At 50.1% G+C, this 27391-nt stretch overlaps 2 protein-coding genes across 3 annotated transcripts in view; one reads left to right on the top strand and one right to left on the bottom strand.

Annotated features, from left to right (window-relative positions):
- The first annotated feature begins 1197 nt into the window (after positions 1 to 1197).
- On the top strand, positions 1198 to 15039 carry MEN1 (menin 1). 2 transcript variants are annotated; one of them, XM_077919973.1, is made up of 10 exons: positions 1198 to 1373; positions 3785 to 4235; positions 5688 to 5896; positions 7134 to 7262; positions 7388 to 7428; positions 9457 to 9544; positions 11432 to 11568; positions 12122 to 12269; positions 13024 to 13197; positions 14052 to 15039. In XM_077919973.1, exons 2-10 carry the CDS (start codon positions 3800 to 3802, stop codon positions 14481 to 14483), a joined length of 1794 nt encoding a protein of 597 aa, XP_077776099.1. In that variant the 5' UTR covers positions 1198 to 1373; positions 3785 to 3799; the 3' UTR covers positions 14484 to 15039. The 2 variants fall into 2 exon arrangements, with proteins under 2 accessions (XP_077776099.1, XP_028566121.2); XM_028710288.2 differs by having other exon boundaries at positions 1199 to 1373; positions 12122 to 12260.
- Positions 15040 to 15568: 529 nt separating this feature from the next.
- The window catches only part of COPA (coat protein complex I subunit alpha), a 35286-nt gene continuing 23463 nt past the window's right edge, over positions 15569 to 27391 (bottom strand). Inside the window, exons 21-33 of the mRNA XM_028710285.2 lie at positions 26275 to 26370; positions 25627 to 25715; positions 24775 to 24898; positions 24445 to 24534; positions 23619 to 23728; positions 22789 to 22866; positions 22178 to 22246; positions 20898 to 21034; positions 20233 to 20419; positions 19378 to 19488; positions 18389 to 18550; positions 17436 to 17630; positions 15569 to 16181 (exon numbers count right to left, since the gene is read on the bottom strand). Coding sequence (XP_028566118.2) covers positions 16122 to 16181; positions 17436 to 17630; positions 18389 to 18550; positions 19378 to 19488; positions 20233 to 20419; positions 20898 to 21034; positions 22178 to 22246; positions 22789 to 22866; positions 23619 to 23728; positions 24445 to 24534; positions 24775 to 24898; positions 25627 to 25715; positions 26275 to 26370 — 1508 coding nt within the window. The 3' untranslated portion in view covers positions 15569 to 16121. The remainder of the gene's footprint in view (positions 16182 to 17435; positions 17631 to 18388; positions 18551 to 19377; positions 19489 to 20232; positions 20420 to 20897; positions 21035 to 22177; positions 22247 to 22788; positions 22867 to 23618; positions 23729 to 24444; positions 24535 to 24774; positions 24899 to 25626; positions 25716 to 26274; positions 26371 to 27391) is intronic.

Here is a 27391-nt window from a genome sequence, read left to right as displayed (position 1 = left end):
CCCATCAAAAACAATGGAGAAACTCCAGAATGTTAGTGTTGCAACCCCAACAATTTCAGATTGTTAGCACTGACTCCTTCCTTCCTTCCTTCCTTCCTTCCTTCCTTCCTTCCTTCCTTTTTAATTTGCTTGTAGGCGATTAAGAAACTTTGCTAAGAAGTCTCGGATCTTACTTTGTGTGAATCTTGAATGTTTGACTGCTAAGTTCTCTTCTGCTCACTTTCTCTGCAGTTTAGAAGTGTGCTACAGATGCCAGCGAAATCCACAATTCTCTCCCTGCCGCTGCAGAAGAGAGGGGGAGGCTTACGACAACCCTGCAGTGTAGTCCACTCGTGGTTGATATCCCTGTGAGGTGGAGCCAGAAAGTGACTGACCATTTGCAGCCAAAAGGAAGGGGGGGGGGAGAGAACACATGAAAACACACCTCCGGTTGCAGAAAGGGAGGCCAAAACCACTGCCACTGATTTAAATTTAAATGAAAAAAGGAAGACGCATGTTAGGGAGAAGGGGGGGCACGGGACGACGATACATGACCAGTGATGGATTTACTTATAAGCTAAACAAGCTATAGCTTAGGGGCCCACTCTCTTGGGAGCCCCCAAAAATTTAAAGGGGGAAAACCTGGATGTACATTTCCAAAATATAAGATAAAAAACAAATAAAATAAAACCTACATACAGCAACAGTGTTTTGTGTTGTATACACTCCTATCATGTAAGTAATGGGCCCTGCCTGCTAGTCTGCTCCCTAAAATATCACTGGTTTGTTCATTTCTATATATAGGGTGCCTACATTCTGCATGGACTGGTGGCATGGCAACATGTGCAAATGACTTTAGATCATTTAGATCATTAGGTCCATAAATTGCCATATAGCATATATTCAACACAAAAAAACAGCGACAATTTGCTGTTGGCAAAGGACAGCTGGACATATAAAGGGCCCCATTACCTTCAGTAGCTGAGGGCCTCATGAAACCTAAATCCGGCCCTGCAGGCATCCCTGGTTTGCTGAGCGCTTCTCTCCTTCCCTCGCTACTAGAGAGGCGACGGAGAGGGTGTGTGGGTCAAATGAACCCGGAATATAGCAAAGTGTGCATGACTTTATTCACTATAAGTCTGTGGATCAGAGCAGGCCTCCAGAACTCCCCCAGCATGCCTTGCCAACGCGGGACTTCAACTCCCATGCTGCCCTGCGCGCGCGGCGGGGGTACGGACGGCTGAAAGAGCGCCTTCGAATGAGAGAGCCGGAGAAGTGAGACGGAGGGGGCGTGTTGGGAAGGCGCCCTTCTGCATGCAGCCCCGCCATCGGCTCCCCGCCCGCGAGGATCCTGGTGCAGCAGAGGCGCAACTGCAAATTGCAACAGCCTTGGGGTGGGTGCGGCGCGTTTCTTCTCTCTCCCCGCCCCCCCCTTCATGTGCAGCAGGAGGTTGTGGCTGATCGCTTTGGGCGGGAGGGGTGCGATCAAAACACCTCCGCGCGGAGGATTATTGTTCTGCGATATTGCTTTCCCCGCAGATACGGATCGAAGCATGTTTATAAAGTGCAGGGAGCTGCCTTAGCTCCCGGATGCTCCGTTTGCCCGCCAAACCCAGATCAGGCAGTAGTTCTCCAGGGCATCTCCTTACTACCGCATCCTCCCGCCTGAACATGGCAGAGGTGCAACATGCGTGACAGATGCTCTGCTGTTGAGCTCTACTCCCTCCCGATATGGTATTCCCAAACTTTTAAGGGGTGTGGGGTTGTGCACCTCGTCCAGAATCGACGTGGTGCAGCCTTTGGCAGTCTGATGCCCTGCAGATGTTTTGGGCTGCAAAAACAGAGGACTGGGAGTGATGGGAGTTGCAGCCCAGATCATCTGGAGGGCAGCAGGTTGGTGATGAATGAACAGTGTGTTTCCTCCGTGTCCAAAGCCCTTCAGAAGCAGAACCCGAATAAACGGTTCTCCCAAGTAGGCCAGTGTTATGTCTGCTTCTGACAGAGGAGGAGGGAAGAGCCAACTCTTAAAGGTAAAGGTACCCCTGCCCGTACGGGCCAGTCTTGATAGACTCTAGGGTTGTGCGCTCATCTCACTCTATAGGCCAGGAGCCAGCACTGTCCGCAGACACTTCCGGGTCACGTGGCCAGCGTGACAAGCTGCATCTGGCGAGCCAGTGCAGCACACGGAACGCCGTTTACCTTCCCGCTGGTAAGCGGTCCCTATTTATCTACTTGCACCCGGAGGTGCTTTCAAACTGCTAGGTTGGCAGGCCAACTCTTAAGAGTTAGTAAATGGCTCACTGAATGCAACCCTGTGAGTTCATAGCTTTATTGGAGAAGGGTTGTATATCAGTGGAGCAGATGTTTTGCATGGAGAAAGTTGCTGATTCAGTCCTCAGCATCTCCAGGGGAAAGACCCCTGCCTGAGACCCCCCAAAGGTAGTCTTCCCCAGTCTTAGGTTCCCCGATGATGTGGGACTACAAGCCCCACCATCCCCTTCCCAGCCTGGACAATGGTCAGTAGTGACAAGGGTTGATGTTCAACTGCATCTGGAGACCAAGCCTGGTCATTTGCCTAATAATAATTTAGCAGCAGGTTCCCCACAAGCATGGGGTGCACTACAAGCAAAAGGTGTCCCTTTCTGGCAGTGCTGCGCTCCCAAGACGGATGGCTCTGCCGGAGATCTGTGAGGCAGGTTCTTTTGTTCCTCAGTGGGGCTGCCACATTCCCATGGACACAAAGCTCTCAACGATTTTGCTACCCCAAACCTCCCCAGGCCCCAGATCTGAGCTCTCAAGCAGCTCAGGTGTTGCAAAATTCCTCAACCAGGATTGTGCTTAGGCTGAAACTTCCTGCTCTGCACTGTCTGGTCTCCAGTTTGAGGTGGGTTCCCCGCCCCCAACCTCCAAGCAAGGCAATGTGTCACGCACACTAATGGTCTAGTGGGCATTTAAGCCAGTGACAAGGTTAAAATCTACTCTGGCTTTACAGTGGTACCTCAGGTTACATATGCTTCAGGTTATATACGCTTCAGGTTACAGACTCTGCTAACCCATAAATAGTGCTTCAGGTTAAGAACTTTGCTTCAGGATGAGAACAGAAATCGTGCTCCGGCGGCGCAGCAGCAGCAGGAGGCCCCATTAGCTAAAGTGGTGCTTCAGGTTAAGAACAGTTTCAGGTTAAGTACGGACCTCCAGAACGAATTAAGTACCGTATTTTTTGCTCTATAAGACTCACTTTTTCCATCCTAAAAAGTAAATGGAAATGTGTGTGCATCTTATGGAGTGAATGCAGGCTGCACAGCTCTCCCAGAAGCCAGAACAGCAAGAGGGATCGCTGCTTTCGCTGTGCAGCAATCCCTCTTGCTGTTCTGGCTTTTGAGATACAGAATAATTTTTTTTCTTGTTTTCCTCCTCCAAAAACAGGAAAATGGTCTTATGGTCTGGTGCGTCTTATAGAACGAACAATACGGTACTAAACCTGAGGTACCACTACTTTATTCACGACCCCATTGAAGATTTGGATGGGCCTCTCTGTGCTTACCGAGAAAGAGCGGATATTTCCTGCTATTAGGTTTTAAAAGCTGGCAGACATCTGTTACACCAGGGTAGCCTGCCATATGTTTCTGGACTCCAGTTTCCATCATCCCTGACCATTAGTGGCTTATGGTGGCTGGCGCTGAGCCCAGCTGTGAGCCAGAAGTTCCCCATCTCTGTCTTAGGCTAAAACATACTTGAATTAGATGGACTGCCCTCTTGCCCCCCTGCTAATTCTGACCCTCCTCCTTCTCTGCTTGCTCTCTAGGGCGCCCCCTTGGCCATGGGGCTGAAGGGTGCTCAGAAGGCTCTCTTCCCCCTGCGCTCCGTCTCGGATGTGGTCCGCCTCTTTGAGCTGGAGCTTCGCCGGGAGCAGCCCGACCTGGTGCTGCTTTCGCTCGTCTTGGGCTTCGTGGAGCATTTCCTGGCCGTCAACCGCGTCTTGCCCACCAATGTGCCGGGCATCAGTTTCGAGCCTGCCCAAGGTCCTGACAGCCTGACCTACTTCCCGGTGGCTGACCTGAGCATCATCGGGGCCCTGCATGCCCGTTTCACTGCCCAAATCCGCGGGGCTGTGGATCTCTCGCTCTACCCGCGGCCAGAGGGCTACTCTTCCCGGGAGCTTGTCAAGAAAGTCTCTGATGTCATCTGGAACAGCTTGAGCCGCTCCTACTTCAAGGATCGGGCCCACATCCAGTCACTGTTCAGCTTCATCACAGGTGGGGCCACAAAGGGAGCATGCTGCTCTCTGTCCCAAGTGCTCAGCTGCCGATCTCATGTTGCCATGCATATATTTATATTTGTTTATTATATTTATGTTCCCCCTTTCTTGCAGGGAAGTTTTGGGTCTCTTCCTCCCCATTGGGGGGGCATATTGCTTTGATTTGCTTTGTTTCAATTATTTACTTGTGTTTTTATCTTGTACTTTAGTCTGTGAACACCCCCCCCCCCGGATCTTATGATGAAGGGTGGTTTATACATTTAATAAATCAATAAGCAAATAAATGCTATCCCCACAGCAGCCCTACAATGCAGGATAGGGCAAGAGACACTGACTGGCTCAAGGTCCAGTGAGCTTCATGGCTTAGCAAGGATTCAAATCCTGGCCTTGCAGGTTATGTTGGATATTTTGAAAACAAAGAGTGAGCAAGGTCTGGTCCTCTGCTGGTCCTCTTAGATGTGTTGCTATATTGTTTGGGTTGCCTTATCTTTGGCCTGTACTACAAGACAAGCTAAGGGACGCGGGTGGTGCTGTGGTCTAAACCACAGAGCCTAGGGCTTGCCAATCAGAAGGTTGGCGGTTCAAATCCCCGCAATGGTGTGAGCTCCCATTGTTCGGTCCCAGCTCCTGCCCACCTAGCAGTTCGAAAGCACGTCAAAGTGCAAGTAGATAAATAGATACCGCTCCGGTGGGAAGGTAAACGGCGTTTCCGTGCGCTGCTCTTGTTCGCCAGAAGCGGCTTAGTCATGCTGGCTACATGACCCGGAAAAACTATCTGTGGACAAATGCCGGCTCCCTCGACATATAGAGCGAGATGAGCGCATAACCCTAGAGTTGTTCGCGACTGGACCTAACCGTCAGGGGTACCTTTACCTTTACAAGACAAGCTACAGTCTCCCGTTTTCTGGAGTTTCAAGAAACAAGGCTCTCAGCAAAATTAACTGGTGTCAGGAGTAAACTGCACATTTGAAGTTTGTGCAAAAAATATATAAGTTAAAGGCTTCTGCAAGGTCAAGGGAAGAGGTTGTCCACTGCATCACCTTTTGAGTTACTGTCCTGGCTTTGTCTCCTACCAGCCAGCTGCCATAAGCCAGCGAAGGAAGGTTAATTGTGCCCAACATCTGCAGTGGGTGTGGCATGAACCGTCAATCACTCGTCATGCACAAGCATAGCAGACTTACCTGCTTTCAGATGATGTAGCTCAGGGTGTCTCTGTACTGCTCTGGGCATGGCTCTTTCCAAGCAGTGGGCTGGCTCATAACAGCAGTTCGCGCAGAGAGGTCACAGGTGTGCTTCTCCAAAGGTGGGCAGCTTTCACCCTCCAAAAACAATTCTTTTACAAATTTAAGCGTGGCTGCATGTCTCCCATTTTTCATCCAGATGCAATAGTGTTTTTCCGCTGCTCTTCAAGCTGTCCTGAACGTCCTGCTCCTTTTCTTTCTTTTACCAGGCACCAAACTAGACAGCTCTGGGGTGGCTTTTGCAGTTGTGGGGGCCTGCCAGGTCCTAGGACTTCTGGACGTTCACCTGGCGCTCTCTGAAGACCATGCTTGGGTGGTGTTTGGCAAAGATGGGGAGCAGACCGCAGAGGTGACATGGCATGGCAAAGGCAATGAGGACCGACGTGGGCAAACGGTCAACTCTGGTGTGGCAGAACGGGTAAGATATCAGCTCAGGAAGGGAGGATGTTCCCCTCACGTCTTCACATAGGAGGCAGCTGCAGCTGGATAGATGGTTTGTAGCTTGCAAGTTCTGTACTCCATCCATTTCTTCCATAGGAGCGAATTAGCTATAGACAGTGTACACATTTCATTTCATCTCATTTCATTATTATAGGAGCATGTGTGTTTGTTTCGTACAGCCAATCTGAGCATCTCCGTTTAGAGGCAAAAATAAATCTTGGGAATAGGTCCATTGTGCATGGTTTTGACCAGCCAATAAATGTGAAATACAACCTTCCTCCCTTTATGAAAATTCTTATCTTAGTGCTGCTGCCTGGCGAGACCCAGCCACAGCTGCAATTTGCCTGTCAGCCTTCCAGCAGATGTCTCTGGAAAGCTTACAAGGAAGGCGTGAGCAGTGGCCTAGTTGGGGGGGGGCGGGAACAGGGGCGGTTGCCCCGGGTGCAAATTTGTTAGGGGGCACAAAATTTCAACACCTGGTGCTGCCTCAGTACAGCTGCATGCTTCTGTTGCTGCACTCAGTTGAGAACTGCTTCTCCATGCAAACCAGGAAGTGACTTCTCCAGACGACTCTTCTTATTTCTATGACTGCAATCTCCTGGGTGATACAGACACCATTAGGCAGTTGAATGTGCATGCTGGCAACCCACGCTACACCACTGGGCGTGAGAGGGACGCCTTTATGCCTGTCTTGTTTGTTGCCATTCCACCTGGGAATTGCCAACATCCTTGCTTGAGTGAGGCGGCTTGGTTGTTATTGCTAACATGATAAATCACCCTCCAGGAATCGGTTTCCTGTTATTGTTATTATATTTTAAAAATAAAGTTCTCCAGTATACCTTCAGCCACACAACCCTATGCAAATATCTGAAACGAGGTAGATCATAGCTGGGTGGTAGAGCACGTTGGTTAGGATACAGGAGGGCCCTGGCTCAATCCTGGTGATATGAAAGACCCACCTCAGTCCGAGAACTTGGAGAGCCGCTGCCAGCCAGGGTGGGCAGTAGTGGAGTAGATGGGCCAATAGTCTGACCTGGCAGAGGGCAATGTCTTTGTGTTTCATGGGTGGCAGAATCATCTGTTTGGAGTGCAGAAAGAAAGAAAGAAAGAAAGAAAGAAAGAAAGAAAGAAAGAAAGAGAAAGAAAGATCATGCAATGGGAAAGTTAATGCTCACCCAGTCTTCTCACCTGCAAAATTCCCTCCCCCTTTTCAGAGCTGGCTGTACCTGAAGGGCTCCTACCTGTGCTGCACCCGCCAGATGGAGGTGGCCTTCATGGTGTGTGCCATCAATCCTTCCATCGACTTGCACTCAGATAGCCTGGAGTTGCTGCAGTTGCAACAGGTGAGCTGACATGGATCAATACCCCCCTCCTTCCCTTTGGTGGGGGTTTGCAGAAACTGGAGCCGATATCACCACCACCATCATGATGCCTCTCATGCTTGCCTCTCTGTCTCTATCCCTTGCAGAAGCTGCTGTGGGTTCTCTATGACCTGGGCCACCTGGAGAAGTAAGTACTTTAGAGAGGGCCTGGTCTCACAGGACCCAGCCCTATCATTTGGCAGAGGAACCTTTGGCTCCTCCAGATCTTGCTTGACTTGCAACTCTCAATGTTGGTCATGCTCACTGGGGCTGATGGGAGTTGTAGTCTTCCCAGTTTGGGGAAGGCAGCTCTAGGGAGAGGAATCCAGCCCCCATCCTGATGCTGTTAGCTAACAGAGCCCAAACAGCTTCATTTCTCTGTGTCTTTCTTAGTCTTATGCAGCACATAGTTAAACTATGGAACTCATTCCCACATGAGGCAGTGACGGCCACCAACCTGGATGGTTTTAAAAGAGGACTTGGCCTGATCCAGCAGATATAAGCTTATGCTCTTATGTTTTCACCGCATTTTTCACTCTATAAGATGCACCTGACCATAAGACGCGCCTAGTTTTTAGAGGAGGAAAACAAGAAAAGCCAGTAAGCAGAAACGCTCGCTTGGCGCGGCTCTTTAAAGATAGAGCGGCTCTTGCTGGCTTTTCCGGGAGGTGGGAGAAGGGACTGACGGGCTGCCCTCCGTCCCTTCTCCTACCGCCCTGAAAAGCCAGAGCAAGCAGCGCAGCTATCGCTGAAGCCAGCAGAGCAAGAGCAATACCTGTCAGTGGGTCTCGGTCTGCTGGCTTCTCAGCGAAGCAGAATGAGGGACGGAAAGGGCTCCGTAAGGGCTCCCTTCCCTCCCTCCTCCCGCTTCGCTGGGAAGCCAGCAGAACAAGAGGTGCTGCGCAGCTCTCGCTCTTGCTGCTCTGGCTTCAGCGATAGCTGTGCAGCCTGCATTCGCTCCATAAGACGCACACACATTCCCCCTTACTTTTTAGGAGGAAAAAAGTGTGTCTTATGGAGCGAAAAATACGGTAAGTTGCAGAGGTCTGCAGAGGGAGTCTTGCTCCTTTCTAGAGGAGCTTCCAGCTATTTCTGAGTGATTTCCAGAGGGTCTTGGCCATGTGAGTTGGAAGCAGCCAAAGCAGCCAGGAATTTAGTGGTGGTGGACTCTGGTTGTGACTAGCTCAAGTCCATTGATTTCAGTAGTTCTGCTCTTAAGTCAGTCTTAGCTAGATAAATAAATAAATAAAAGACTTGGTCTCTGAAACTCACTCTTTTGATGGAAATAGAGACTAAATCTTAGAAAAAGAGCAATATGGGAAGGGGATGCAGGCATTCTTAAGGCATGGGACAAAACAGTCAATTTTGAAGTCAATTTCAACAGCAATAAGGGAGAACTCTGAAGTTTGTTCAGAGGTGGTATATTCTCCCCTAAAAGCGGCTCAGATCACCTGTGCAGATATTGCCTCCTGCTGGAGGGTCTATGATCAAAGAGGGGAGTGTATGTGAATATGAAGAGTGCCTTGGCATAGAATGTGAATGTGTGGAAAATATTTATTGAGATAACCAATCAGACCTCTTAAAAATCACTGAGCGGCTGAGCGGTCCATTTAATGCTTCGCCCTGCCTCGGCCCCCGCAATTGTAATGCCCTGCACTGGATGTGGTGTGGTTTTTAATTGCATTTTTTTTGCTTCTCTTACTTCTTGCGTTGTACTGTATTGGCCCAAATATAAGCCGCACCCAAATTTAAGCCACACCTTTTAAAATCAAGGGGGGGGAGACAATACCTGAATATATACTGCTCCCTTAAAATTCCTCAGGCACCCCCCCCATTCCATTTTACCCTATGTCTGTTTCAGCAGTGATAAGGTAATGGCCAATTTTTGCAGGGTTGTGAATTTAAGCTGTGCTTTATCTTTTCACGGTCAGAATTGGGGGGGGGGTGAGGCTTATATTCAGGCCAATACGGTAATTTATTGCAAGGAATAAAAGAAGCAATGATAATACAATTGAAGAGATTGTGTTGACTTCAATGGCTGAGCTGTCTCCCCGTCCTCAACCACGAATCCACAGGCCCTCGGGCTCTTATTTGTGTGTTCTTAAATTGTCCCCTTGGGAGCCTCGCCTCCTCTCGCCTCTGCTTGTCCTCAGTGATCCCTTGGCTTCCTCTGCAGGTACCCAATGGCACTGGGGAATTTGGCAGATCTTGAGGAGCTGGAGCCCACCCCTGGCCGCCCAGACCCCCTCTTCATTTACCATCAGGTATTTTCCCCCCTTGCTCCTAAGGGTGCTGGTAGGCGGGGCTTGGCAGTACTGTGGCCAAGAAAGGGATGCAAACCCTGGTCTGACCACTACACCACATTGCCTGAAGCAAACTGTTGAAGGTGGGGCATGACCTAGATCTGTGGGGCGGGTGTGTGTGAAAGGGGGAGGCAGTTCCGTACCCCTGTCCCCGAGATGAACCATGATCTCCAGATTGCCAACTTCCTGTCTTTTCTTTTTATTAAAAAGTAAGTTTCTAGCTTTCGTGGAACCTGAGATATGAAGCAAAACGTACAAGCAGTATTATTGCCATTTAAAAAATAATAATAATGAAAAACCGCCCTGGTTTTCTTTGTAGTGTTTTAACTCCCCCATCCCACCAAGGGGAAAAAAAATTTCCCAGGATTTTGGCCCTTCAAAGTGGGGTCCAGGGAGTAAGGCAGGGTTGGGGAGATCTGTGACCTTGCTACTGGACTCCAACTGCCACCTTCTCTGCCCATGGGCCAGGCTGGCTGAAGCTGAGGAGAGTTGGATCTTAAGTGAAGGGAGCCTGCTTCTTTTGAGTTGAAGATGCAGAAGGCATTGGAACAGCCTCAAGGGAGGCTCTCCAGGCCACCTATGATCAGTGAGGGGGGTGCGCACTTGCACCTGCTGCCGTGTTGCGGGACGCAGCTGTTCCCGGGTTTGCTGTCCTCATATTGTACACAGTTGCTTCCTGGAGCCTCTAGGAATGGCCATTGGGGCTGCCTGTTGACAAGCCCCGAATAAGCTTCCTGGCTATACATATACCTATCTGCTACCTGAGGCAACTTGATCCCTTTCCTCTAAATATTGGGAAGACCACCTCCTTCCCTACAGGCCTTCTTAGGTGCTAAGATCAGCAGGTTCTTCTGCATTGTAGGGAGTTGGACTAGATGACCCTGACAGCCCCTTCCGACTATATAATTCTGTGATTCTATGGATCTACCTTTCTTGTTCCACCACCCTCAGACATTTGGGGTGTTGCAGCCCAAACCTTCTCTGGGGCAGCTCCTTAGTTGTGGAACTCCCTCCTCAAAGAATCCAGCACCTTCATTGCACAGCTTTTGACAGATGGTAAAGACCCTAGCCGGTGACACCTAAGATGTATATTTTTAGAACCCCTACACCAGGGGTCAGCAAACTTTTTCAGCAGGGGACCTGTCCACTGTTCCTCAGACCTTGTGGGGGGCCAGACTATATTTTTTGGGGGGGAATGAATTCCTATGCCCCACAAATAACCCAGAAATGCATTTAAAATAAAAGGACACATTCTACTCATGTAAAAACATACTGATTCCCAGACTATCCCTGGGCTGGATTTAGAAGGCGATTGGGCTGAATCCGGCTGCTGTTTGCCTACCCATGCCCTACACCTTATTTCTGTGATTGTACTGCCATGGGACCTTAGGGGGAAGGGTATGTGCCAATGATGATGATGATGATGATGATGATGATGATAATGATAATTTTTACAATGTTTGTAAGCTGTTCTGGATATAGTAGGATGTGGCTAGGGCTGGGCAATATATCACTATATCATCCAAAACCAGTTTGAAGTCCATGTCGTGATATTGGTTTCATAATTTATGACCTGGCAATATATCACAAATCGTGTGTTTATGTGCTATGCAAAAATCACAATGTGGGAAAAACTGAAGCCAGCCAACACCTCTGCATAGCTCCATCTTTATTTCCAGACATCGTGATATATCGGTATATTGTGATATTTGATATATCACAATGTTGAAGAGCAGGTATCGCCCAGCCCTAGATGTTTCTCCAAAACACCTGAGCCTGGGTGTCTTCATGGATCAGCTCCTGCTGTCCCTGAACCCCAACTTATTTCCCACCTCCCTTTTCCTCTAGGGAATCAACTCAGCCAAGCAGTACTACCACAACGAGCACATCTATCCCTACATGTACCTGGCCGGCTATCACTGCCGCAACAAAAACGTCAAGGAAGCTCTGGAAGCCTGGGCTGATTCAGCCACCGTGATCCAAGAGTGAGTGTCTTCCTATCCTATTCATCTTGCCTTTTCCACGGGAGGAAGCGGAGCCTGGTGGCAGGACCCCTGCTTTGAATGCAGAAGGTCCCAGGTTCCGTCCCCGGCATCTCCCAGAAGGGCTGGCACATATTTGTACCTAAAACCCTGGAGAGCAGCTGCTGGTCATTGTAGAGTTTACCACAGCCTGGTGGTTGCATCCATGCATTTGAAGTGCTGGTTTCATTTGGCCTCCAGTCAAGGGTAAAATAAAATTTAATTCTTTTCTCAGTTCCTTTTATTTGGGGAAGGGGCAACTACTGATGTTTGTCCAGTTCTCCTGTAAATAAACCTTTTCCAGAGTTTGTTAAAGAGAACAAGATTGCTCTGTGGGCAGCAGCTAACAGCTCCCCAAGAGGCTTATTCCAAGGTGGAGATGCAGTGATGGGGAAAATTTTGCCTGTGGTTAAATGCCTCTTGTTGGGCTGTCAGAGGCTCCAGATATCTCTACATAAGACCCATGTCTGCTGTTATCTGATGGTGGCATTGCACCCTTTTCTTCTCCCCCTTCCAGTTATAACTACTGTCGAGAAGATGAAGAGATCTACAAGGAATTTTTTGATGTGGCCAATGACGTGATCCCCAACTTGCTAAAAGAGGTGGCCAGCCTTGCTGACTCCGCTGAGGAGAAGGGGGCTGGCGAGAGGGGAGAGGTAAGGCGGGTGAGCAGACAGGCGATGTAAAGGATGGGTGTTGTGCCTTGCTGGCATTCGTCAACCGGGGAGGAAATTCTGCGGGGTTTGCCATTTATTTTTCACCGCCACGTGCCGGGTGTTATGAAAAGTATCATTAGGTGGAATGAAAGTAGTCGGATGGAGCGGGGTGGGAATTCTAGGAGGTGCGGCAAAATTTGGGCTGGGACTTTGCCAGAAGCAAAGGAGGCAGAACAAAGGCACAGGAAACAGTGTGAAATTGTTCAAGGGAAGGTGGAAAACACACAACTTTGTGCAAAGCAGAGGGGATGTTAATGTTAAGTGTCATTTTGCACTGAGTACTAGAAGCTTGGAGAGAAACCACGAAGGCCTGAAAAGGGGTTATTGGCATCCAGTCAAGGCAAAAATAGAGGGGTTATCGTCTTAAAAGGTGACACAGAGAGGTGAGTGGAGCAGAAAAGCATTATTAATCCTTTAGTGTAATGGCAAGAGGGTGTATGAAGTAGATTTTCTAGTGGGTGGGGTGGGGGAGTTTCTAAAGGGAGGCTGACTGGAGCATGGTTAAGAGATTTGGCAAGGGGATCACAGAAAGGGGTAGGGTTTTTTTTTTGAGAAACTTAAGAGGAAGAGAGGAGAGTTGGGAGAGAGGCACTTGTGAATTGGGTCAGGGCAAGGAATGCCCTTGGCAGACTTTGTTGGGAGAGGCCCAGTTGGTGCCAGGGTGGCATCTCTTCGCTGAACAACCTGACCTTGTCCTGCCCAGGCTTCGCCATCGCAAGGAGGCAGCGGCTCAGCCCTTCAGGACCCGGAGTGTTTTGCCCACCTCCTTCGTTTCTACGACGGCATCTGCAAGTGGGAAGAGGGGAGCCCCACGCCCGTCCTCCACGTGGGATGGGCCACATTCCTGGTCCAGTCCCTCAGCCGTTTTGATGGGATGGTGAGTGCTTGTGGCAGAGCAGGTTGCAGGGGGTAAAGTTCAGAGCATTTTAAGTGGCACTGGGGGGCGGGAATGGCGTCAAGCTATGTTAAGGGGTGCAATGACTTGGCAGGGTTTTGTGGGGCCTGGGTGGGCCTAGATGGTGTCTGTGGGGTGTGTGTTTATTAGCTGGAAAAGAGGGAGCTCCATTGTTAGCAGGATTCAGACAGATTTGGGAGAGAAGGGTGGGTTATGTGGGACGTAGCAAAAAAAGAAAATCAGCAGTATAACAAGAATAGAAATGAATTAAAAGAATGGTATAAAGAGGTGTGGGATATAGCTGTTAATGATAAATTAACATGTGCCATTAAGGTAAGGCGGGGAATATGCAGGAGAAATGATTTCCAGGAGATATGGAAGGTGTTTGTAGAATTTGTACTGTTAAAACGGAAAGGGCGGAAACCATCGCAAGAGGTGTTGAAATTTTGGGAGGTTGGATAGTTACAATGGAATGGTGTCAGCAGTGGGGTGCACATTTTTATTCTTATTTATGTATGATTATACTTTGTAAAAATTAATGATAATAATGAAATGAATTAAGATGCATGTTTAACAGGCACAAGGAGAGTGTTTAAGTGCCCAGCTGAGATGCTAAAAACTCGCAGACTAATTGCATGTGAAATCAACAGGCAGGCAGACATCGCTTGTTCTCTAGAAGTCGAAATGCGCCAGCTAGATATCGGTGGCAAAATTTAGATGTGACTAAATGTGTCCCGGAAGTGTACAGCCCAATCAGATAGGCGGGGCATCATAAGCGGCATTCAGCTTTGTGCCACGGGCGCCCTTGGCTTTCTGACTACTCCCCTCCCTCTCAGGTGCGGCAGAAGGTGACCCTGGCGAGTCGGGAGGTAGAAGCCAATGAGGACGACGACCAAGGCAGCGAAGACCCCCGGGAGGGGCGCCGCAGGGGTCCGCGCCGGGAGTCCAAGCCTGAGGAGCCCCCCTTGCCTAAGAAAGTGACTGAGCGCCGGCGCCCCAGTTCCAGCCAGCGAGTGGACCGGCCTCCCCTGGAGAAGGAGGAGAGGCCCAGCAGCGGCCCCAGCCCCCCTCCCGAAGGGCCCGTCCTCACCTTCCAGAGCGAGAAGATGAAGGGCATGAAGGAGCTGCTGGTGGCAGCCAAGATCAACTCGAGCGCCATCAAGCTGCAGCTGACAGCTCAGTCCCAGGTGCAGCTGAAGAAGCAGAAAGCCTCGGCCCCCCGGGACTACACGCTCTCCTTCCTCAAGCGGCCCCGCAAGTCCCTCTGAGCCTGCCGGGGGCAGCAGAGCTCTGCCCTTTCCTTGAGCAATATCTTGGAGCTGCCTAGAGTCCACCCAGGGTCACGGCTCTTGTGCTTCCTTCAAGCAGCCAGGAGTAGCCGGGGTGGGCAAGCAGGTCTGTCAAGAATCTTCCCAGCTATGCTGCAGAGCCACGTTTTGCTCTCTAGACCCCCAGCTCCCCAAAGCCAGGAGAACTTGGCGTGCCCCCCCCCCCCGCTTGAGTCGCAACACAGGCAGGATTCCTCTGGGTTGCGATCGGAAGCGTTTTTGCTTTTGCTTGTAACCCTTCCCTGGGAACTGGGGTTTCAGACATGAGTGCAAATCCTGCCAGAGACAAGGGGCAGCTAGCAGTTTTCATGGTGCCCAGGAAGTTGTGGGTTGAGCACAAATCAATGCGTGTGAAATAGCGGTAGGCAGAGAGGACTCACTGCCTCCGCTGCTGTCATTTGTACTAATTTACAGGATGTTTTTTTTCTAAAAGGACATTTTAATAAATCTCAAGTTGTTGGGTTTTTTTAAATAAATAAAAAATCTCTTGTAGCAATTCATGTTTCCAGTGTAAATGCTGGTATGTTACGTCTTTGGGGACAGGTGAGAGGATGGAAATACAATCTAGAGTCAACCTGTTCATTGGACTACATCTCTCATCAGAACTGAGTGACTGATTAGGGCTGAAGGGAGCTGTAGCCCGCTGGATCTAGTCCATCTAGTCCAGCATCATGTTCTCACAGTGGAAAACCAGCACAAGAGCACTCTCCCCTCCTGTGGTTTCTGAGCAACTGGTATTCAGCGGCATAATACAACCATCATGGCTTGTAGCCATTCTACTATTTCTCTGCTGCTGACTAATGCAAAGAAAACTGGTGTGACCTGAAGGGCAGGCAGACGTTTCTGTGAGTTTCTGTATGACCAATCCATCCTGAGGACATCATCACCATCTGAGATGTCACTATAACATCTGGTCTATGCCCCCCTTGGTAAGGTTTCCTCCACCTCCTGAAAATTTAATCCAAATTAAGCCACATGCCTTCTCATGTCAACAGAATATTTCTGAAATCACAATGAGCACAACGTTCTCATTTCCCCCTTGGGTGATTTCACTTTATTAAGTGTTAATAAAGAAAACAAGGAGATGGGGCAGAGAGAAAGGGACAGGGAGTTTTTGTGGGGAGGGTGAAGAATACAAAAAGGAGTGGAGTAGAGTTTCAGCCCCTCTTTGGCCCCCCGCATATGAGACGTAAAGCCTCAAATGCCTCTTCTAGTGAATAGACGACCCAATTATTGCAGTCTCTGGTAGCATCTTTGAGTCCTGATCCCCAACAAACATCCAGGAAAGTTGGTGGGATCCTGGGAGGGGCCCATTCCAGCCCCCAGATTCTCATGGAAGCTACATGTGGAAAGGGATGGAGGGAGACGCACAGCATTCACCCTGATGGCTTGGCTGTGACTGCACACCTGAGACTGAAGATTCGCATCTAAACAGCCCCAAAGGGAGCCTGGTGAGCACAGGTGGAAAGGGGGCGTATTAATGGTAGCAGAAAAGGGGAGGTACAAGGGGCAGCAGCCAAAAGTAGAACTTGAAAAAAACTGGATGCTTGTAGAAAGCTGCTTGGTCACAGGACAGCCTCAGCGGAACTGCAGGGGGCTGATTCTTAAGCCAATGACATCCTTCCCGATCTCTGTTACCTGCAGAGCCAAACAAAGACATGGTTAGCACCTCCTAGACTTGGAACCATGGGGTCCTTTTAATATGGCAAGAGCCCCTTGTCTTGCTCCAGGGAGAGCCTCATTCTGAACCTCAGAAAGCAGGGAAATTTCTCGCTCCTCTAAGCACTTGCAGACCATGGATTTGACACACTGTGTGTGTGTCTCTGAAACTCAAGTGTTGGGTTCAAAACAAGGTCTTGCCAGGCTCAGGGTACCCAGCCTGATGATATAGCCGTCCAAGGATGCTAAACCGTTTGATAACCACATCATCCGGGTGGCTACCAAGGAGAGGCATGATCTACACAGAGCCCTGCAAAATAGAGGAGGGTGGGCAGTTCTTCCCCCCTGCAGCAAAACCTGGCAAGTGCTGGGATGCAGGAGCTCATGACAATGGAAGGATGTGACATGAGCCAATCCAGAGCAGTGGGAAAATCAAGGCATCTCCGCATTCAGGGGCAACAGGCTGCCAGCACTTCCTCTCTGAAACTCTCCCTGCAGGGCCATTGGCCCTCTAGACGTCGTTGGGACTTCCAACTCCCACCAGCCACGGCCTGTGGGCAGGAACGATGCGAGCTGTAATCTCAACAACCATCTGGAGGGTCACAGGTTAGCCTAGAGAAATTCTCCTTTCCAGCAGTAACTCGTAGCCAACAGGCCTCTCAATGCTGTGAGAAGGGGAAGATTAATGCTCCCACCCCAACAGGAGGAAGCTGAGGCCTAATTTATCTATACATGCAGCAAAATGAGATGGTACAGTCCTGCAGAGGTAGAATGGACTGCGCCATGTCAGACTGCAGATGGAGGGTGCCATTATTAACCTTGGGTTACTAATCTACATAATAAAAGAAGTAGTAGTAGTGTGGATTTTTTTAAGCATAGAGTAGTAAGAGAAGGTACACTCCCAGATTCAAAAGTGGTGCACCCTACTAGTTACAACAACTAGTTACTACTAGTAGTAGTAACTACTACGAATAGTAGTAACTAGTACTAGTAGGGTGGTAGTAACTAGTAGTAATTACTACCACCCTACTAGTTACAGCATGTATAGAGTGATGCTTCAGCCAGTTTCTGTCAAAACTCAGCATCTGGCAGCAGCAGCATGTGGACACCCTTGATGCCCTAAACTTGCCATGGAGACCACGAGAAAGGCTGCCAAGAGGTAACCAAAAGAGGCTGAAAAGTCTCCAAGGAAAGAGTTACTGCCAGTAATGGAGGGAAGGAGGCGGCACTTACGGTTGTGACTCTGCAAATCTGGCCATGAAACTCAGGACAGTAGCAAGCTCCGCTCAGTGGACACTTTTCCACCGGCTTGCCCCGATAGATGGGCCGGTAGGAGGCGGCGCAGATGTCAAAAGGGTTGTGCATGTCGTAGTTGAGCTGGTAGGCGTCGCTGGGGTTCTTCTCGCACGCGGTTAGGATCTTGCGTGTCTGCAATGGTGGCGGAGAAAGAGGAAAACTAAGCGGGAGAAACAGGATAGATGGCCTGGGAGTCTGAATGTTCTGTCTCAACACTTTAGGATGAGCAGGGGAAAGACTGCACTGCAAAGATTCCCCTGGAGTGTAAAGAATCAAAAAAGGGACTTTACATAATTGTACAGAGGCAGAGGCGGGGAACCTCCAGCTCACGGGCCAGTCTTGGTCGGCAGGGCGATTTGGCCTGCGGAGGTTCAATCCTGGCTGCTTCAGTAGGCCCCTGCAGGCAGCAGGAGTGCATGCCCCGCTCACCAGCCGGGCAAGTGGAGAGTGCAATCCTGCCAGGTGCTGCACATGCCAGGACACACCCTTCACAATGGTGAAGCAGACCTCTGCAGCTAACAGGATTGACCTGGTCAGCTTACCAGCTACTGGGAGGCAAGTTAAATTCTGCTGGGTGCTGCCTTGGAAGTGCATTGCATGGAACGCCATGGCAAATCAGACCTGTCTCCCCACAAGTCGACTTTGAGAGGTGGGCAGTCACCTGAAACTATCATGCCATCAGGTGACTGACCCCCCCCCCATCCATCAAAGTTGGCCTGTGTCATAGTAGCACTACTCCTGCGCCAAGGGATCATTCTTCAGATATTTTATATCTTGTGCCAGAACCTCAACGTGGGTTTATTACACTTCAAAACACCCTCTGCCCTTGTGCTTAGAGCCCTTGAAGGCGATGAAGATGACAGCTTTGAGCAGCTCCTCTGGGAATTTACCTGCTGAGCCACTTCCGGTTTGGGCCCCAGTTCCAGGAGGCGGCGAGCGAAGGTGGCAGCCGTCTTGAAGTTCTTGAGCTTGAAGAAGAGGTTGAGCGCTGTGCGAAGGACGAGGATCATGTGGACGGGCTGCAGGTTGGAGTGGGTGAAGTAGGCGGCCATCTGTTGGGCAGAAGGATGCAGTTAAGAAAAGGAGTTTGCTTTGGTTGGGGCACCGCTCAGCTGTGCAGGAGACGGGCCTGCAGCTCAGTGATAGGCCACCCGTTTTGCATGTGGCATGGATGTTGCACCGCTGGCTAAAAGGTTTCAGGTACCAGGGTAAGTGAATGACCTCTGCCTGAGGTCTTGGAGGGCTGCTGCTACTCAGGGTAATAGGCGAGATGGACTCAAGAGACAATGGCACCACTAAGGTCAGGCTTTGGGGCAGATGATGGGGGTCCTCGCATCCACTGTGATAAGGGTTTTCCCACAAATGCAACTGCTTTCTGAACTTGCCATCAGAAATGGCTAACCCTTTTGGCCCGAGGCCTGCTTTCATCTTTGACCAACTCTCAGGGGACAGTAGGGCAGTGGTGGGTGTGGCCTATCCTACGGCCCCCACCCTCAACTGATCCATGTAGGTCAGCTGGGAAGGATATCACTCAGATGATTGGGAAGAGGGTGATTTGCATCCCCACCAAAGCTCTTAGCCCCTTCCATTCTAGCACTGCCCTCTACTCTGGGGTTTTTTTTTGCTGCCATCACCGCCAAAATTAGTAGGGTCTTGAGCCAGTTGCTTAAGGGTCGGATCAGGCTCCTGAACTGGGGGTTGGCCACCCCTGATAGAATTAATGGTGTTCATTTGATCTCTTAGCCAATTATTGGTGCTCTTGTCCACAGAGAGTTGCATAAGTGTTGCCTTCTGGCAGACTAACAGCTAGGATGCTTTTGGTAACCCAATGTTTGCACCCTTGGCGTGAGGTCATGGAGAGAGAGGGGGGTTGCCCTACCTCGCAAATGCGCTTCTGCTCTTCCAGGGTCTCCTTGGGCAGCTTCTTTCTCTCGATCTCCATGGACAGCCCCACAATGTACTCCCGGCAGATGGCGATCAGCTGCTGGGCCTGTCAGAACAAAAGAACGAACGAGCCAGGGGCACGTTAGCTACAAACAGCGGCTTGAAAATTTGGGGAGTGGTGCTTTGTATAGCTTCAAATAAAAACAGGAGATTTGGAGGGGGGGGCGTGTAGGAAGAGAGCAGATTTCATGCTGTTGGGGTGGGCCTTTCAGCCTACCCTATACCCCTGAGCAGAGGAGAATGAGTGGATGGCTGGTGCAGCAGCATTGCCAACACACTTGATCTGCACAACAGATTAAAGTGTTTGAACTGAGTTTGTCCCAGTGCAGAATCAGGGTGGTGTTCTTTTAGTACAGTAAGGTAAAAAGGTCAAGGAACCCAGGACGGTTAAGTCCAGTCAAAGGCAGCCGCTCATCTCGCTTTCAGGCCAAGGGAACCGGTGTTTGTTCACAGACAGCTTTCCGGGTCATGTGGCCAGCATGACTAAACTGCTTCTGGTGCAACGGGACACCGTGACAAGCGCCAGAGCGCATGGAAATGCCGTTTACCTTGCTGCTACAGCGGTACCTATTTATCTACTTGCACTGGCGTGCTTTCTAACTGCTAGGTTGGCAGAAGCTGGGACATAGCAATGGGAGCTCACTCCATTTTGGGGATTTGAACCACCAAGTGGTTTAGACCACAGCGCCGCAACACTTCTGGGAAACATGCAAGAAGGCTTCTCTTTTTCTGAACAGAGAGCAAGTGGGCTGAGTCTGCTTCGGATGATGCGAATGAATCAACAGCTCACCTCCGCGATCTCCTGCTTGTTGTCCACCACCAGCAGCGGCACGCTCAAGAGGATGGAGCGGAACTTCTCCACGGCCTCCTCAAACTTGCCAGCTGTGGTGAGCTGGTAGCACAGCTGCAGCCGCTGAATCAAGTCGTTCAGCTTCAGTCCCACAGCTGGGAGGGCGTTTTTCAGGCCGGCGTCCTTCCTAGAAAATGAAGAGGCAGTGTGAGGACTGGCCTACGACAGATGCTTGAAGTGCAACGTTTCGTTAGACGATTCCAGAGCAAAAGGGGTTAAAACTAGGTGTGGGGCAAAACTGGTCAAGGAAGGGGGAGGCAGGGATGTTCAAGGACTTGCTTATTATTGCATGGACACCAAGAAAGCTTGACTGAGTAAATTTGAAATTAATGGGCCTATGTTAATGGCCACTAATGTTGATGAGTCTGTTTTGAGTATGATGGACAGTGGATATGACGCTATGCAGCATCTCACAACCTGTTTGAGGTTAAGCATCAGCCCACAGCCCTGCTCCCACAGTCATGCATGCAGAAGGCAGCCAGGGGTAGGCCATGGCAAAGCCTGTTTCCTGCTCGCAACCTAGAGAGTTCATGGTGAGCACCTGGGTCCCACAACCAAGTGCAGCCGTCAGTCGCGGCAGGAAGAACAAGGGCGCTCGCACCTACCAGTTGCGATGGGGGTATCCATACATGGCGGGGAGGCTGGGAAGAGCCTGGTACGTGGTGCGCCCCCGGGCGTAGGTCTGCAGGAACAGCTGTTTGTAGGGGGCAAATGTGACCACTCCCACCTGGTCATGGAGAAGCTGCAGTGGAAAGGGGAGAGGGAGAGGTGGTGTTACCAGGGGGGGCCTCCCAGATGCTTCCCAACCAAGTTCTGCTGCACAGACCCCCCCCCCCCCTTCTCTCATTCTTCTCCTCTGCTCTAAAACTATCACTTGGCTTGCCGTATCTAGGCTAAGTGGCTGCAATGCATTATACTTGGGACTGCCTTTGAAGACTGCTTAGAAATCGCAAATGCTGCCGAATTTGCCCATTGGGGCAAGAGCAGGCATTCCCAAACTCAGCCCTCCAGATGCTTTGGGACTACAGCTCCCATCATCTCTAGCTAACAGGACCAGTGGTCAGGGACGATGGGAACTGTAGTCCCAAAACATCTGGAGGGCCGAGTTTGCCTATGCGTGGGGCAAGATGGTCTGAGAACCTAACATCCATCCTGGCCCAACTGCGTTGGCTGCCAGTTAGTTTCCAGGCCCGATCCAAAGCACCGTTTGTAACCTATAAAGCAGGACCTCAGTAGCTTAAGGTCTGCCTTTCCTCATATGAACCAACTTGGAGCCTGCAATCATCATCTGAGGCCATTCTCTGTGTGGCCTCTCCATTGGAGGTCCAGAGGGTGACAGCATGAGAGCTGGCCTTTTCGGTGGTGGCTCCTCAGTCATGGAATGTTCTCCCTGGGCAGGCTCACCTGGCGCCATCACTACTTTTCCATAGGCACAAGGCAAAAGCATTTCTCTTCCACCAGGCCTTTGCTTTTAATTATCTGTGGCCTCTTTCGCTGGGTTTAATCCTGCCTTTTAAAAATATAAATGTGTTTCAGATTTTTCTTGGTTTTATGCTGGTTTTAATGTAAATGTAATTCTTGTAAGTCACTTTGAGTTATTTTTGTAAAATAAAAAAGCACCTAGTAAGTTAAATAAATAAAAATAACAACATCCTTTAAAGGTCACATTGTGCAGGTGTCCAAATCAACCATTTCCGCACAGAACTGTGTTCACATTCAGGCAGGCAAGAAGTCACAACCCCTCTGATAGGAAGCAAGGCTCACTGGGGACAAAGCTTTTGTGACAAAGACAAAACCCCACTTGTGACGTGCGCCCCGAAGTTCAACACGCTGTATGAGAAAGAAAAAAAGGTCAGTGCAGAGACATTGTCCCCAGGCAACTCACCCTCATCGCTGTCTCAAAAGAGCCAGCAAGGATATGATCAACTGGAAGCTGGGAATTGTTGCACCAGACCTAAGCAGGGAGAAAAGAAAGGGATCCGATTAGAACCACAGAAATCAGAGAACCTGCGGAGGTGAACTTATCCCATTGGCCCTCCACCACAGTGAGACAGGAACCAGCCCAAGGGTGCTGAGGGATCTGCCTGATTTTATTTTGTTTTTTGAAAGCTCTCCAAGTCTGGCCAGATTTTTCAATTTGGCCTTCAGAAATTAGCTCCTGTTGCTTTTTTTTGTCTTTTACACTTTCAAATGAGTATGTCTTGCGGCACCTTGAGGACGAATGCACTGATTTGCCTTGGATGCTTTTGCTGCAACAGACTCCGCACCCAGCAGACCCTTCTGGATTATTATTTTTTTAATGGGAGTTTCAGTTGCGTGCTTGTCATCACAGCCGGCTGCCTGGGAGCAGCACTTGCATTTGGGGGGAAATGCAGGGAAGCGTCAAGCTCTTGCCCACCCCCAACCACCTCCCTTTTCTCTGCTACTTGTAGGGCTCGGCACTGTCTGCTGCCCGGTCTCAGAGAGTCTTGTACCTCAGCACCGACGCCCTCCTACCTGTGCAGGGCTGGTGCCTTTGGTGGGCGGCACGAAGAAGCCGTCTTCTGCCTCTCCAGCAGGACCACCAGGAACATCCTAGCAGAAACGCGAGTGGGGGGAGAGAGAAGGAGGGGCAGTTAGGGTGCGTTCAGACATGGAAGTTTTCCTGGTTACAACGCTAGTGCTTCCATCCCGTTTTCCTTTCCTACTATGGCACCTGCTGCAACAGTGGATTTTCTTCATTCACACCAGTGGTGAAACATGACAACAAATGTCTGATCACAGAAGAGCTGGGAGGGACCACGAAGGTCATCTCTTCCAACCCTTGGCAACATATGAATCTTTTGCCCCAATGCGGGGCTCTAACCCACGACCCTGAGATTAAACTCTGCATGCTTTTACCAACTGAGCTATCCCGCTACTCCCCATCTTCCCCGCACATGCGCGCTTCTGTTCCCCATGTTCCAGTGCATGAAGATATCTGAGGTAGACTGCGCCCGCACATGGAGGTTTCACAGAGCTCATGTGGTAGTCAATGACAAACATGCTCTCCACGATGGAACCAGAGCTCAGAAATGGGGCGGCTCATGCTTTGAATGAATGAGGTCCCCGATTCCATCTCTGGAGCCTCAAGGTAAAGGGGAATTGGGGCAGCAGCAGGCAAAAGGAAAAGGCCCCTCACAGTCTAGGATCCTAGAGAGTAGCTGCTGGGAAGAAAATGGTCCAGACTCAATGGGCCAAGAGTGAGACTGACTTAAGGGGAGATGTGTAAGCATTTGCTTTTAGTCTCCCCTCCAGTCCTGCTGCAATACATCCCACCAGTTAAAATGAATGAAACCCATACTTACCAGTTCAGGAGGAAGATCCAGGTCCTCTTCGATTTCCCAGCCACCTCCTTCCTCTTGGCTTTTAGCCAGGGCTTCGTCTCCAAAACCTTCCCCAGCATCCACAAAGCCATCTGTAAGGGGACAGAGCGCGGATTGGGGGAGTTTAAGAAGGGCTGACATGCACCCCATACAAAAACAGGAAGTGGTTGGGTTGCTTCATTGGTAAGTGGTGGCAAGGAAACACCTTTATTAAGTAATGCAAAGCAGAAAAGCTTCAGAGAGTGAGAGACTGGGGTGGAATCTACACACGTTAAAAATGTTGTGAAATTGTGTTTGTTTTTTAAACCTTTTGAAAAACGCATTGAATTTGCTGTAGCTCATGGTCTCCATCTAGTGTGCCAATTGTATATTGCACTTTACAACACATTCAAAACGTTTTATTTGCAGCTGTATAGCTGAGTCCCGGGAGTGGGAAGGAAAGCTCCCTGGAGAGAGCTGGGTCTGTCATTTTCTGTGGGTAGCCAGGATTAAGAACTACCTTTGGATAGAGAGAAGACTCAGGATTTGTACACTGCTTTCATACTTTAAACAACCTGCTGCTGATTTTCTCCTCTCTTATTTTTGACGCTGCTTCTGTTACAAGAAACTTATAACGCAGTCCTTAGTATTACAATCAAATTCACATGATTGTTTCAATTTTTATGTTGTACAGATACTACGCAGTGACATATGCGGTGCATGTTGCAAACTGCCCTGTGGCCTTCTGATGAAGGATGGTATACGACCTTAAACCAGCAAGCAGCCGAGAAAACCTGGCCTTCATGGGATTTCACCGCTGAGCTCTCACCTTCATCCAGCTGCAGCTCAGCATCTTCTCCCCAGCCTTCGGTGCCCACTGTGTCTATATCGATGTCAGCAGCCAACGCGCCTCCTTTGCCTGCAGAGAAGAACAAGATCACCGATTTGTCTTGTGGTGGGATTCTGCAGCCCCAAGAAACAGGCACGGCTTGAGGTACAGTGGCCCTGTTCGACAGCAGCCATTTCTGGCCTCCACAGAGGACAGCAGCAGCCACCCACAGGAGCCGCCTCAATACCTGGTAGCCCCTGCCACTCCCCACCTCCCCTGCAAAATCTGAGAAGGGGAAGCCTGCCAGTAACAATGTCCAGGCCTCCTTACCTTTGCTGCCAATTGTGCCTTCAAAAAAGCCCTTGGAGACAGTGAGCAGAGGCCAGTTGGTGTCCAGAGGCATGATGGGAGCAAGCGGCTGGAGCAATTGTGCATGGGGGTCTATCTCTGGGATCTGGAAGAAGAGGAGGAAACAAAGAACTTTCAACCCTCCATGTAAATTTGCAGACTCTCCACAGGGACATGGGTGGCGCTGTGGGTAAAACCTGAGTGCCTAGGACTTGCCGATCGTATGGTTGGCGGTTCGAATCCCCGCGGCGGGGTGAGCTCCCATCATTCGGTCCCAGCTTTGCCCACCTAGCAGTTCGAAAGCACTCTTAAGTGCAAGTAGATAAATAGGTACCACTTTATAGCGGGAAGGTAAATGGCTTTTCCGTGTGCTGCGCTGGTGCTGGCTTGCCAGCTGCAGCTTCGTCATGCTGGCCACGTAACCCGGAGTGTCCTCGAATGGCGCCGGCTCACGGCCTCTAGAGCGAGATGAGCACGCAACCCTAGAGTCGGACACGACTGGCCCATACGGCCAGGGGTACCTTTACCTTTACCACAGGGACAAGGAAGGGGTTGACTGGGAATTAGGCAGGGAGCTACACAGCCATTTCAGCCCAGGGGAAGTTTGGGAGAAAGCTTCAAACTGCAAGCAGGTGGGTGATAATGCTTATGTAGTCTGAGATGCAGAGCCAGGGGTTCGCGATGCAACCAAAGAGACTTGGGTCAATAGGTCTGGTAAACCACAGACTTGTAAGCTCCCACTCCCACCCCCAGACTGAAATTCTTCCACCAGTGTTAGGCAAAGGGAGAACAGCATGCCAAGCAAATCCAGCCTGCCCATAGTCCTGCACTAACCGTTTCCTTTTCCAGGTCAAAGGTCTCTTTCAGGCTCTCTGCTTCCTCATCTAAGCCGTGGGTTGCAGCCGTCAGATAGGCCAGGGACTCTGACAGAGACAAGCAAGCAAGAGAAAGGTCAGGATGGTGGGAAACTCTCCAGGGTAGTCTGGTCATGCAAATGGAAACAGCTCCATAGCTGCTATCCTGTTCGGCCTGGAAAGGGTGGGATTTGACAGGAGGCAGAGGGAGGGAAGGGGAGAGATAAAAGAAAGCCCTTCTTTGCACAGCTCTTAGTTGAACGATGGAACTCTCTCCTGTGGCTGGTCACCAACGTGGGTGGCTTTAAAAGAGGACTGGGCAAATTCATCGAGAGAAGGCTACCAGTGGCTACTACCCATGATGGCCATGCCCAGTCTCCAAAGTTGGGAGGCAGCAATGCTTCGGAATACTAACTGCTGGAAGCCACAGAAGGGGAGAGGGCTCTTGGGCTCAGGTTCTGCTTTCAAGTTTCCCATAAGGGGGCACCTGGTTATCCACTCTGAGAACAGGATGCTGGACCAGGGGGGCCACTGGCCTGATCCAGCAGGCTCCTCTTGTGCTCTTGTTAATAGAAACTGAGCTCGTTTTTTCTAGGAATCCCAAAGCTCACATTGCCAGCTTACTCACTCTGTCCACAGTTCTTCAGGATCCTCACCCTCTCAGCCACGTCCCCAAGGTACAAGGCATTCTGGTAGTGGCCACTCATGTCCTTCCGGATTTCAGCTGCAACAAAGAACAAGGGGGAAATGGGTCACCTCCACACCCAACTCTCACTCAGGAGTTTCAAGCATTAGCTCACTGCAGAATTCCTGGCTGCTGCTGCTACAAATCTCCCCTCTCCCAACCTGTAGTGGAATCCTGAGTTGCAAAAGGGCAGCCACCTCCCATTACAATGCATTTTGTCCTGCTTTCCCCCTCCTGAATCAAGGCTAGTGGTCAGTAGCAAGCATACAAAGAACCTTCCACATCTAGGATTTCACATGGTTTGCCTTACACTGGGATGGGATGAATATGTCTTGTTATGAGGCATAGCTGTCAACTTTCAGATTTGAATATAAGGGATCAGCTGCCTCTAAAATAAGGGATCAGCTGCCTCTAAAATAAGGGATCAGCAGCCTCACCTGTCCCGGTGACAGTTTATGGGATATCTAACAATCTGGGATAGCAGCGGGAAGCAGCAGGAAGCGGCGCTGGAATAAGGGAATTTCCCGCAAAAAAAGGGAAAGTTGACAGCTATGTTATGAGGTTAACACCATTTCCCAGTCCTTGACTGTTAGGAGTTAAGTTTGCCAATAGTCACAGCATTTTGAGAGAGCCAAATATCAGCAACTATGATCATGCTGCAAGAGAGGCAGGCGGCTGCGTTCCCACACAGTATGTCAGAACTCTCTGCTTATTCTGGGTTCGTTGTGAATGAGTAGCTTGCTAGTACACGGAGCCCCTTTGCTCTTCCCTTTGGAGAAAAGCAGAGAAAAACAAAGCAGGAAGGGATGGCTTATGTCCGCACCCAAAATCCTGGTGTGTTGCTCCCAGATAAACCAGGAGCATATGCCAGCAACAAAACAGGATCCTGGGTTCAGATGTCCCATCAAGCTATCCCTTCCTAGTCAATTCTGTGCCCTTGGGTGAAAGAAGGAGTGGAACAGGACATGTACTGCTGGCTCACAGTAAACTGAGACAAGGCAGGAATCCAGTTTTATCATCATCAGCAAAGGTGGCCAGTCTGTTGCATGCAATTATATTT

This window comes from Podarcis muralis, chromosome 16 (genome assembly GCF_964188315.1).
Source record: "Podarcis muralis chromosome 16, rPodMur119.hap1.1, whole genome shotgun sequence".
NCBI lineage: Eukaryota > Metazoa > Chordata > Lepidosauria > Squamata > Lacertidae > Podarcis > Podarcis muralis.
The sequence above is the reverse complement of the archived record's forward strand: the minus strand, read 5'-3'. Positions and strand labels throughout refer to the sequence as shown.